An 11,840-nucleotide genomic window follows, 5' to 3' on the forward strand; every position below is an offset into this window, starting at 1 on the left:
TTCTTATGCCATTATGCAAGTAATCCTAAGTGAATACAGTTGATTCTTTGAAGACGTTTGCTCTCTATGGTTCTTTCCTTTTATTTCATCTATTGTTAAGCAGAACCAAGAAGAGGTTTAAATAACAAATGAAGAGATTAGTTCATTCTTGAGTAACTGAAAATAGAATCTCCACCAACCATTTCTTTGTTTAAAAAAACCCACTACTCCATGGTATAAAATTAACACAAGTAACCAAACAGAACATACGCACCACTACATTATATTGGTTAAAATGCCATATTCTAAAATCTTATCTTTCTACAGGTTCTACCTTTCAATTAAACTCCAAAGCTACTTCTGTAAGATGTGAATAAAGTAGCACAGCAGCCACAGTAGCACTTTCAAGGGATATGATGCTGCCTCCTACCAGCAAGAGTTCCTCAAACACATACAGGGGGTTGAAGCCATTACCTCCATTTCTTATCTAAGTGGGTCTATATATTAAGATAGTTGGGAGAGTAAGGGCAGTGCAGACTGTGGATTGTGGGTAGCCTAAAGGTAAAACAACTATTTCTGTATGGTAGCAATCACTGTCATAGGAAAGTTTCTCTGGCCTATACTGGACTAAATTTGCCCCTACACAATTCGAGAAATGTTAATTCCTCCCTTCCCCTACAGTATTAAGGTTATAAGACTTCAAAGGTATTAATGTAAGGTCACACAAAGGGTTGAGTCAGTCTGGAGTTAACATTAATGTTTAATAAGTTTGTACTTAAGTATAAAATACTTAGCACAATTATGAGGGGAAAAATAAGCCAAGTAATACTGTGAACATTCATAAATGGTATCTGCTGTATAATGACTACTCTAGAAATATTTATGAAACCAATGCTATGATACAAGGTTCTATGTTAGGCACTAAAGGTATGTGTGTCACCAAGTTCTTTTTTTTAGCTAAGTCTGTAAAAACACATGTTAAATATAAATCAATCTATTTCCAAAAAGTTGTCTCTGGAAAAGTACTTACAATTCCATATCCTATCATGCCTGTGGGTGTAGTAGCAGGATAGGCCATTACAGGGGGTGCCTGACATGGTGGAGAAAAAATAAACAAGGATGTATAACTCATGTTATGTCAACTGAGTTCAAGGAATCAATAGCTGTAGTTCCACTAAAAAGAATTGCTAAGACAGCTGTGATTAAATGTGACACTTAGGATCATTAATAACTGTGTCAATTAATGCTCAATGAGAAAGAATGTCTTGAAATTAGCAGAAAAGCAGCATTACTAGAAAAAAAATACCATTTAAACTTAGATACAACAATGATCTAAAATTTCAATGTGCTTTTTACAACTTTAAAGATCTTCAGATTTTAAAAAGATACTGAAAGTTCTAAAATTTAACGTCTATCACTATCATAAAAAATGTTTACCCAGGGGCGCCTGGGTGGCTCAGCTGGTTAAGCGTCTGCCTTTGGCTCAGGTCATGATCCCAGGGTCCTGGGAACGAGCAATGGGTCAGGCTCCCTGTTCACTGCTCAGCAGGGAGCCTGCTTCACCCTCTCCTCCCCGCTGGTGCTCTCTCTCTCAAATAAATAAATAAAATCTTAAAAAAAAAAAAAAAAAGCGTGTACCCAGAAAAAGTATTAAAGTGAATGTTTTCCTAGGTGTTTTCAGTTTTTTGAGCAAGAAAAAAAATTAAAGATCCCAAATCAATTAATAATCTGAGCTTTCAAAAAATTAGTTTCTAAGGACTTCAATTCACTTTTTTCAAAGAACCCCAAAGATTTCAAAACACTACTGAGTAGGACTATTTTTATGATGTACACAGTTCTTATACAGAGTACGTATATTAACATTCCTTCTAATTTACTCCGTAAATTATTTAAACTATCTTCGGCAAAGCACCAATTTGGAGGAGCAAGAAATTTTTAAATCTGTTTATGCTTTAATGCTTAAAAGAGCCACCTAGCCCTAAGAAGTTTAAAGTTCCCCTCTGCCTTCTACCCTACCTCATGTTCTGTAAATACACAGTCTGAGCACAAAATCATTTTAGACATATTTGCTGTCTTAACAACATTCCCTGCGTGTGTGTTATCTTATAAGAAAACTGAAACTGAATACAGGAGAAAGACCAATAACATTGCTGAAACATAAAAAATAACTGAAATTATATGGCAATTTGAACATATGCATGGAGAAGTTAAATGAAGCATAACTAAAGTGAATAGTTAGAAGTTTAGTATTTGAGTGAGCATGTAGGACTTATTGGTCTCTCCCTACTTAAAAACCGAGAGCTGCAAGAGCAGTAGACAAACTGCCAAGTACAGCAGAAGCCTGTAAGATTTCATGCAATTGTTATTTTCAACATTACCACAATCAACATTTCCCTTCATTCAGAAATCATCAAGTGCATACTGGCAGCACAGATACACACAGACACCCAGCCATCTGGCAGCAAATGGCAGAATATTAAGCAAGAAAAAAAAAATCTGTATTTCCCATGCCACCATCAGAATCAATTCTGCAACACATCCATGAAATCAGTAGATGCTAGAAAGAATTTGTGGCACATTGAAAATCTGAATGTGAAAACAAGTAATAGCTGGAAGGTTATGAGATTCTGCTACAGCAGTGGTTAATAGCATGCCAATTTATTGCAAAAAGGCTAGTTTTTGGTCACTTACGTATTGTGGAAAATGCATGCCATTCTGTTTTTCCCAGGGAGAACAATTACATAATGCAATAACACTGGATTAGAACAAGTACTTACACAACAGAAAATACACAGAGAGCATTTTAGTTCACATGTACATTCACTAACTACCTAAAAACCCTTGCATTTCCGATATCTAATGGAAGAACACCTACACTAAAACACTATCAAGGTTGACAAGGAAATTTAGTCTCCGGCATAATCTCCTTAACATATCTAATAGTTTATTACAAGTATCATAAAACATAAAATCTATCAGTAGCATCAACACTGCAAAATTCAGTGCATCCCATAAACAGGGTTGCGTCATGTCTACCACTCAGAAAAAAAGCAAGCAGGAATTAAAAGAATTTGTAGTATAACATCATCATATATATTAATAAAATACCAATGAATTTTTTAACTTAAAAAAGTTCAAAAACCTTGACAGTGTTTATGGATTAATAAAAAGGTTAGAAATGTAAAGAAATGTCATAAGCAGCAGTTTATCTAAGTAGTGAATCATATCACCAGCCCTGTATGTTAGTCATTAAAAAGAAACTCTATGAAATACATACATACAAATATTTTAACAAAATTCTTAAGAGATGACACACATCGACACAGTACCATAAATATCATCAACTCACATACAAATTCTAAATGGTTAAATGCCTGTTACATTCTGGTAGTCAATCTTAAGTCAAGTGCTACCTACAAACTTCTAATATTTGATATAGGTTAATAACAATTTAATATGAAACAAAATTTTCATTGTATTTTCAAATCAGCGTTTGGATTTATAACAGTCCTCATGTCTTATCAATGTACAATTCACACCTGAGGCTATAAAATCCACTAACCTAACCTCTTGTCATCCCCTGGTCAGTGAGGTATGTTACAGTGCAGAGAAACACTGGATTTGGAGTCAGAGGGAATGGATTTCAACCACAATCTGCTTTCTAGATGTTTTGTACTTAAAAAGAAAAGTTGCATGACTTTATTCTCGTAATTGGGATGCTATCAATTCAAACTTCCCCAAGAATGCACTGTAAACAGACTCAAGATAGTGAGGGTATATGTATGTGTAAAAACCTAACAAGCTAATTAAATGCAAGGATTTATTATTAGCTAATTAAATGCAAGGATTTATTATTAGTAATGGCAGTGAACTCTATCAACGAAAAATTGTTGCCTTAAAAACGTGGCTAAATTAAAAAAAAAAAGGTGGCTAAATTTCATTATTATTTTTTATCTAAGAAGACAACCTAACAAAACTCTTTAGATAATGTCACAAATTTTATCAGCACATTATTTTTAGCTGAGCCCTAGTAATTTTAACATTTGATTAACCCCAGGAAAACAGGGTGGTGCTCTGGAAGTGATTTAATACAAGAAAGTGGCTATAACAGGGATAATGGTGGTCTTTAACAACAGGAAGGTTACAATGTGTAGCCTGTGTAATCAAAATGCTGCTACTTCCAGAGTATTGTAAGAAAGCCTGTTTTAAATTTTTCTATCAGAAGAAACTGGTTTTCTCTGATGCAGGAAAACTTCCTACACTGGTAAAACAGCAGCTGACCAAGGACAGGGGTAGAGCCACAAAGCTACTCTGAGACAACCGTGTCAGAGTCAATAAACTAGCAGAACTTCCTCGTTGCTAACTAGATGCTAGCATCTAGATGCTAACTAGTTACTTAGCATATACAATTAATCCTCATTTTTCATGGATTCTGTATATTCACAAATTTGCTCACTTGCTCAAATTTGTGATCCCCAAAATCAATGTTTGTGGTGCTTTCAAGGTCACTGACAGACATGCATAGAGTGGTGAAAAATGTGTTGCCTAATACCTTCGCTCTCAGTTGCGGTTGAACAATGTGAGGTTCTGCCTTATTTCAGCTCTGATATAACGATGACTAGAGGGACTGAGAAGATAGAAGCTCTGGCTGTGGAGCCAGCTGCAGAGGGCTAGATTCTCAAGTCTGGCTCCTGTTAGTGTGGCAGCCTCAGGTAAGTCACTTATCACTTACAAATCGCATTTTCTTTTTTGTTTTAAAAAAAAAAAAGTATCTACTAGGAACGAGTATTTTTTTAGGATTTAAGGTAAATGAATATAAGGTGTGTGTACATGTGTATGTGTCTACACACACATATAGCTGATTCTCCTTATTTGCTGCACTTATGTTGTTAAAGTAACCCAGCACTAAATCAGTGAACCCTGAACCATTACTAGAGCAAATACATATGTACGTATACATGTATGTATGAACCAAGCAGTGGTTCAGTGTTCAGGGGATTTTAAGAATATAACTACAGCAAGTAAGGAAAATCAACTCTATGAACTATTCGACAATATTATCAAAAACCAAGCAAGTACAGTTTCTTTACCAATGGTGAGATCAGAAAAACACTAAAGATTTTATATTCTAGATAAATAATAAATTTGAGTTCAGCAGTAGAGGGTAATGATTAAGAGTTTATGCTCTGAGGTTAGGCTTCCTGGGTTCTAAAAATCTACCTAATCACTTAAGAACTCTGGGATCCTAGATGTATTATGTAATAACTCTGTGCCTCCATTTCATCTGCACAATGGGGACAGTAATAGTTACTATCACATAAAGTTAATTTGAGGATTATAGAAAATAAAGTCACACATTATTTACTAGATGATGGCTGGCACAAAGTAACCCTTAAATAAATGGTAGCTACTAGAATGTACCTGGCAAATATAGTTAATCAGCTCCCTTAAAAAAAAATACAAATTACTTATGTATCTAAAACTCAATAAACAATCTTCCCACTTACAGCTATCACTGTAAAAACATTTTCATGTTACATATTCTCCTAAATTAGTCATGTTACTGTGAGCTTTTTCAACTCACCATTGTTGCGGCATTCCAAGCAGTCGTTGGTGCAACCTTTGGTTGCCAGTTAGATCCTCCAGTTAGCTTCTTTTCACCTGGCTGACTCCAATTTACATCACTTTAAATAAACATAAGGGAGAACGTTAAATGTATATAATTATAAAGTTTCTTTACTACATATTTAGATTGAACAAAAGCATTTAAGATGCAGATCTGATAGCTCTACACATACTTTGGAGATGAAGCCAAATCAACCTCTAGATGGTACATCGGGGAAATAATACATATAAAAACACTCACTTCTTAGTAGTTCCATTTCCGATGCCAAGATCTAGGACAGGAAATAAAGCAAGCATTTAAAAATGAGAGTCTTTTTTATAATACAACTTATTGTAAAGAAGATTAAAAGAATCCAAAGAATACTTACTGCCCACAAGGTTGGCTAAGGATGAATCCAAGTCATCAGATACTAACTTGTTAGGTGGGAGTTTGGCAACAGGAAGACTCTGGTTCTGAGAGGCCACTGTTGGTTTGAGAAGTCCACCTAGTTCATCAAAGCCTTAAAGTTACAAACAGATGAAATAGGATTTGTAAGGGACTTTATGGTGCTACGGCTTTCTATACGAGATCTCTGACTTCTCTACTTGTTTGTTTGCTGTAAAAGTCTTCCATGACATTGGGCATCAATTAATGACTTTAAATGGAAAAAGGTGAAATTCATCATTTCAAAGTGAACTGACTGAAAAGGCAAATTTGCTTTGGGAGAAATCATGTCTTACTTCACGACGAAATTATATTAAGGTTAAAGGGGACGAAGAAAGAAGCATTCGAGTAAACAATTCTTATTCCAAAGTGGTGAAAGAGAAGGGAATGGAATGGAATTCTCCCCCTTACTGGAAAATTTTCTAAAGACTCACTTACACCTGAAGAAATATAGACAAAAAATACATCTCTGTACCTTTGAAAAATGTTTCTTCTAAGAAATATTTTATAGACCTCTTTACATTTTTCAGAGTGGGGAATGTAAGGTCTATGTAAAACCACTACATTAGAAGGAAGTGAAAATGAACCATTTGATTATCACTTTTCTTCTGTCAAAAACAGTTAACCTAAATTATACCTAAGAAATTGCTACCCTTATGCTCCAATTACATTAAACCATCTACTAAACTGGGACATTGCCTAGAGATGAAAATAAAATAAAACCCCTTAAGGTTCTCTACCAAAGCGAGAAGTTAAGTGAATCCAATCAAACCCACTAAAAGATTCAATAGCATGATCTAGCAATAATAGAGAATTTGAAAGTCACCAAAAATGGTGGTTTACAAAATATGAACAGTTGATCTCTATTTATACTTTTTCCCAGAAAGACAAACTCAAAAGGAAAAGATCAAATGCATCACAAAATGTAATTATAAACCTACTAGTGTACAGAAAAAAAAAATCTTAGTCCATACATACTCTTTATAAGCTTGCTTACTTTTTGTATAATTATATATTATAAAATCAAAAACGCCTCAACAGGTTTCTTTAAATGACTTGAATTTATTTACTAACCAAAAACAGGTCATCCCATGGTAAGAGTAGTAAATTTTATGGAAACTCTTTCAATCTTTACAAACTTAAAATTAACAAGATGTTAATGAAAACAAATGGAAACCTGGCTCTACAAATTTATGTACATTCTTTTAAGACAAATGAACAAGCATACTGTAGAAAGAACCATCCTTAAAATAACAAAAAGCCCCCCGCAGTTCTGATATGTAATACATTCTAGCTCTTTAAGCATGGACTGTCTCAACAAGTCACGTACCAAAAGTTTTATTTTCCTACTTTTCAAAAAAGCCAGTTTCATTTCAGCAAAGATAAAACTTGTAATGACTACACAGCACAACATTCTACACATAGTCATTAGCTATGACTTACCAATCGAATCTAAGCAAGATCTCATTTAGCTCTGGGAGAAACAAAATACTCCCAGAGTCAAAACTGCCACTAAGAAAAAGGAACAGTTAATAATCCCTTGAAGGTCTCATCTAGCGGCTGGGAGAAGAGGAACAACTTTACTGGCTACACTAATTTAATCTATTTACATATGTTCAAAAGAGTATTATTAAATGTCCTCAGACAGAATCTAAATGAGAACATTATAGTAATGTTAATAAAACAATTTTTTCTTACCCCCAGAATCTACAATAACGTTGGTAGATTTATTTCCAAACACAGATTCAAAGTCAACATTAAGGCCAGCTGAAGGATGTGGCTGTGCAACTGGAGATGGAGTGAATCCTAAGAAAAACCAAAATGGAAAAAGCTCAATTCTTTAATACGTCTACATTTACAGCTCTTAATAATGATGACAATGGAAAAACCAATAAATTCCAACAAAAAACAAGGCCAATCCTTCAAGCAAAATGTTTCTTAACACTACATCTTTTTGTGGTGATGACATTTTCTGTAACAAAATCATCCTACTGACAAAAAAAACTAACAAAAGAGCAACTGAAGTTGAACTATTAAATTTGTTTCATTACAAAAGTAAAATCTTTATTTTACCTTAATTTTGTATACTGATGATTTTTTAAAAACTAGACACATCTAAAATTCCAGGACTTTGCATGAAGCAAAATATATATACAGTGTAAATAATGACTTGGTAATGAAGTAAGTATTCTATGGTGCTTTAAAAAATATGAATCTACTTAGATTCTGTTTAGAACCAGGAGTCTTCCCCGCCCACACTCACCCTCCATTATTTCTCTCACCTTCCTTCCTCCCTTTAATGGTTAATCAAATGCAGTATGGTTTAAGATCATTTGAGAAATAACAGGATTCTGAAAGTTACAATCCACTAATCCTTATGTTCCCCCCTTTAAAAGTACCATTTTAGATCGAGCATGAGTATTCTGTAGGGCACAAATTTTTAAAAATGTTCTTATTCCAGGGGCACCTGGGTGCCTCAGTCCATTAAGCTGCTGACTCTTGGTGTGGGCTCAGGTCATGATTTCAGGGTCCTAGGATCAAGCCCAGAGTCCAGGCTCTGCCCTGCTTGGGATTCTTTCTCCCTCTGCCTCTGCCCCTCTCCCAGCTCGCGCGCACACAGGTACACACACACACACACACACACACACACACACACACACGAGTGCACACTCTCTCAAATAAATAAAACTTAAAAAAAAAAGTTCTTTTTCCATAATTAATTTTTAAACCAGTCTTAAAAACAATGGTCAGGGGCGCCTGGGTGGCTCAGTGGGTTAAGTGTCTGCCTTCTGCTCAGGTCATGACCTCAGGGTCCTGGGGTGAGCCTTGGGTTGGGCTCTCTGCTCAGTGGGGAGTTTGCTTCTTCCTCACCCTCTGCCCCTCCGCGATGCTCCTGCTCGCTCTCTCTCTCTGAGAGACTGAGCTCTCTGTCTCTCTCTCAAATAAATATTTTTTAAAAACCCACAATGGTCATGCAATGAGAACACAAACACTATCAAAGTACAAAATAATTTAGTACATAAATCTGACCATTCATCAAGAGGTTCCCAGATTTCTAGACTTAACAATTTGAAAACATTTTAAAGTGTACAAGCTGTTTAAGAATTACACCATGGGCTCACTGGTTCTTCTCATAACTCCTTACAAAAAGAACTGATGTATCTACTCAAGGACGACAAAAATCTTCGGTGCTTAATTATGTGCCCAGCACAGTGTAAGAAGTACACATATTATTCTTTAAATGATTCTGGAAACGGTACCTTGGCTAGGTCTCCAAAGTTTAGAAAATACACGGAACAGTAATTTATAACTAGGATAGCAAATCAAATTCCTGTTTTTCTCCTGCTATTTTATCCTAGTTTTCTAGAATTTGGTTAATATCAGAGATAAGCCTATCTTTCATAGTAATCCATTTATTACTTTCTGTGAAGAGAGGAGCCATTTCCTGAGGTCCCTAGGGGCATCAATCTGTGCAATTACAAGACTATTACCTAAAAGAATAAAAGGTTTGAGAGGATATAAAGTGATCCAGAGCTAGCATATCAAATTTAAAATGTCTCTAGGTATGCAAAAAATAAAAAGAAATTTTTAATAAGTTGTAATAGCTGATTGGCTCCCAGGGAAGCAAGCAATGCATTTCAAATTAATAATCTTTTAAGTAGTAACACATCTTCAAGGTCAGAGTTCTGCATTATTGTTTCAATGAATACTTTAAACCTAATGGCTTTTTATCCCAAGTCATTTTTTGGGAGACTGTTAGGATTTAATTTTTAAAAGTTACTTAAAACAAAGATTAAAAACTACTATCACCATTTCAAAAGGAAAATTTAGGGACAAAAAAAAAAAAGATGAACAGGCTAAGGTTAACTGTATAAAGTAATCATGATACTGAACTACCTACTCTTTTATTTCACCAAGGCCCAGTGAAAACTCTGCCACTGACCATTACTAATTCATAGATTAACATTTAGAAACCACTGGCAGAGCAAATCTCAGGAGGACAATATAAAATTAACTGAAAGGGGCAAGATGAACAAGAGCTTTGGGGACAGAAAGGCATTCCAAATACCTTCCAGAAAAATGTACTGCTAAGGGATTTTGGTGGTAGTTCCATAGTGAATTAGATCTCATACTTTTTGTGAAAGTAACTTCTACTATTTATTAAACCCTATTAAACACTATGCAAGAGCTTTATAAACAGTATATTATTTAAACCTCACAATAACCCTATGAAATAGTCATTATTATCCTCATTTTACAGATGAGGAAACAGATTAAACAATGTTACTCAAGGTCAAAGATTTATTAAGTGGCAAAAACCAAGACTTAAACTCCAAATTGTCTGATTTTCAGTTTATCCTAAGTATTTCATCTTATACAAACTAGTAGGTAGAAAAAGAAAATTCTATTATTACAGCTATATAATAATTGTATTTATTCAGCTATTAAAGTTATATGAACTTCCTGAGCTTCTCACAGCAAATGATGGGCCAAAAAAATGAACAACCATGGCAATTTTAAAGTCTAAAAGCAATGAAAAAAGTGTTCAAGGTTGTATCTGATGATTACATAATAATTTAGGTAAAAAGTATATTCCAAATATAAAATGATTTGCATACACAAGATGGTTTTCAAAAGTAGTTTTAATGATAATTCTACATACCAGACATAGTGCTAGATTTCATACAGTCATATATGTAAACCTCCTGACAATCCTGGAAGATATATTATCCTAATTTTCATAGGCTTAGAAAGGTTAAATACTTGTTTCAAAACACACAGGTAAGAAGTAGAACTGGAAATTAATAGGAATTCAAATGCAAATTCACTGGATTCTAAACACACACTTTCCATCAAATGTCCTCGTAAATTCCACTTTTAAATCCTTTTAATCATGCCCAAGTCTGCTGGTCAAGAACCTCAATTCTTCAGTTGTGTCAAACCTACTTTTTTATGCCAACTTAACTAAGGTAATCCATTCCTACGCACACACGCACAAAAAAATCAGCTGAATTTTGGGGTTTCATTACTACTGCACTGGCCTAGAACATGTCTGGAAAGACAGAAATGAGTAACAAAATGGCCATGCCTCTCTGGAAACTGTTCCCTATTTCTTCTGCCTTTGCATGGTGCAGGAAAAGCACGCTTGTTTCCAGGACAATCTCCCGACATCTGTGCCATAACAGCTCAAGTCAAAATTATTTAGTGTTCAGGGGCGCCTGGGTGGCACAGCGGTTAAGCGTCTGCCTTCGGCTCAGGGCGTGATCCTGGCGTTGTGGGATCGAGCCCCACATCAGGCTCCTCTGCTGGGAGCCTGCTTCTTCCTCTCCCACTCCCCCTGCTTGTGTTCCCTCTCTCGCTAGCTGTCTCTATCTCTATCTCTATCGAATAAATAAATAAAATCTTTTAAAAAAAAATTATTTAGTGTTCTATCACTAACATCTATACAAAGAGCTTTAAATTCTATAAGCCCATAATATTATAAGCTCCTCTGAGAATGTGAACCTTTTGAGTATGGATTAAAGTAGGGAGATGACAAGCATCCATCCACAAAACAATCCTCTGTTTAATCAAGACAAACAAAATCAGGGGGAAAATGATCTATTCTTCAAAAGCAAGTATTTTTTTTTTCTTATCAATTAAAAAAAAAACCCCTCATTTAAAAAAAAAGAACTCCCTCCTGCATAAATAAATTGATAAACTTTAGAGATACCATTACCTACCTCCAAATAAACCAGCTACGGTAGAAGGCTCATGGCACATAAGGGTAGTATTAGGATAAGCTTGAGTGCCACAAAAAGAATCTGACAAG

General features: G+C 35.0%; 1 protein-coding gene across 12 annotated transcripts in view; it reads right to left on the reverse strand.

The window, feature by feature from the left end:
- PICALM (phosphatidylinositol binding clathrin assembly protein) overlaps positions 1-11,840 on the reverse strand; it is a 98,189-nt gene that overhangs the window by 17,052 nt on the left and 69,297 nt on the right. For 4 of the 12 annotated variants that reach the window (XM_040630938.1, XM_008704410.2, XM_008704415.2 and 1 more), the window contains 6 exons: positions 7,727-7,834; positions 5,973-6,104; positions 5,846-5,876; positions 5,564-5,663; positions 2,671-2,694; positions 1,010-1,069 (listed from right to left, as the gene is read on the reverse strand). In XM_040630938.1, coding sequence (XP_040486872.1) covers positions 1,010-1,069; positions 2,671-2,694; positions 5,564-5,663; positions 5,846-5,876; positions 5,973-6,104; positions 7,727-7,834 — 455 coding nt within the window. The remainder of the gene's footprint in view (positions 1-1,009; positions 1,070-2,670; positions 2,695-5,563; positions 5,664-5,845; positions 5,877-5,972; positions 6,105-7,726; positions 7,835-11,840) is intronic. The other 8 variants (XM_040630939.1, XM_008704413.2, XM_008704419.2 and 5 more) reach the window with 3 other exon arrangements.

This window comes from Ursus maritimus, unplaced genomic scaffold (assembly GCF_017311325.1).
Source record: "Ursus maritimus isolate PB19 unplaced genomic scaffold, ASM1731132v1 scaffold_16, whole genome shotgun sequence".
Classification (NCBI taxonomy): domain Eukaryota; kingdom Metazoa; phylum Chordata; class Mammalia; order Carnivora; family Ursidae; genus Ursus; species Ursus maritimus.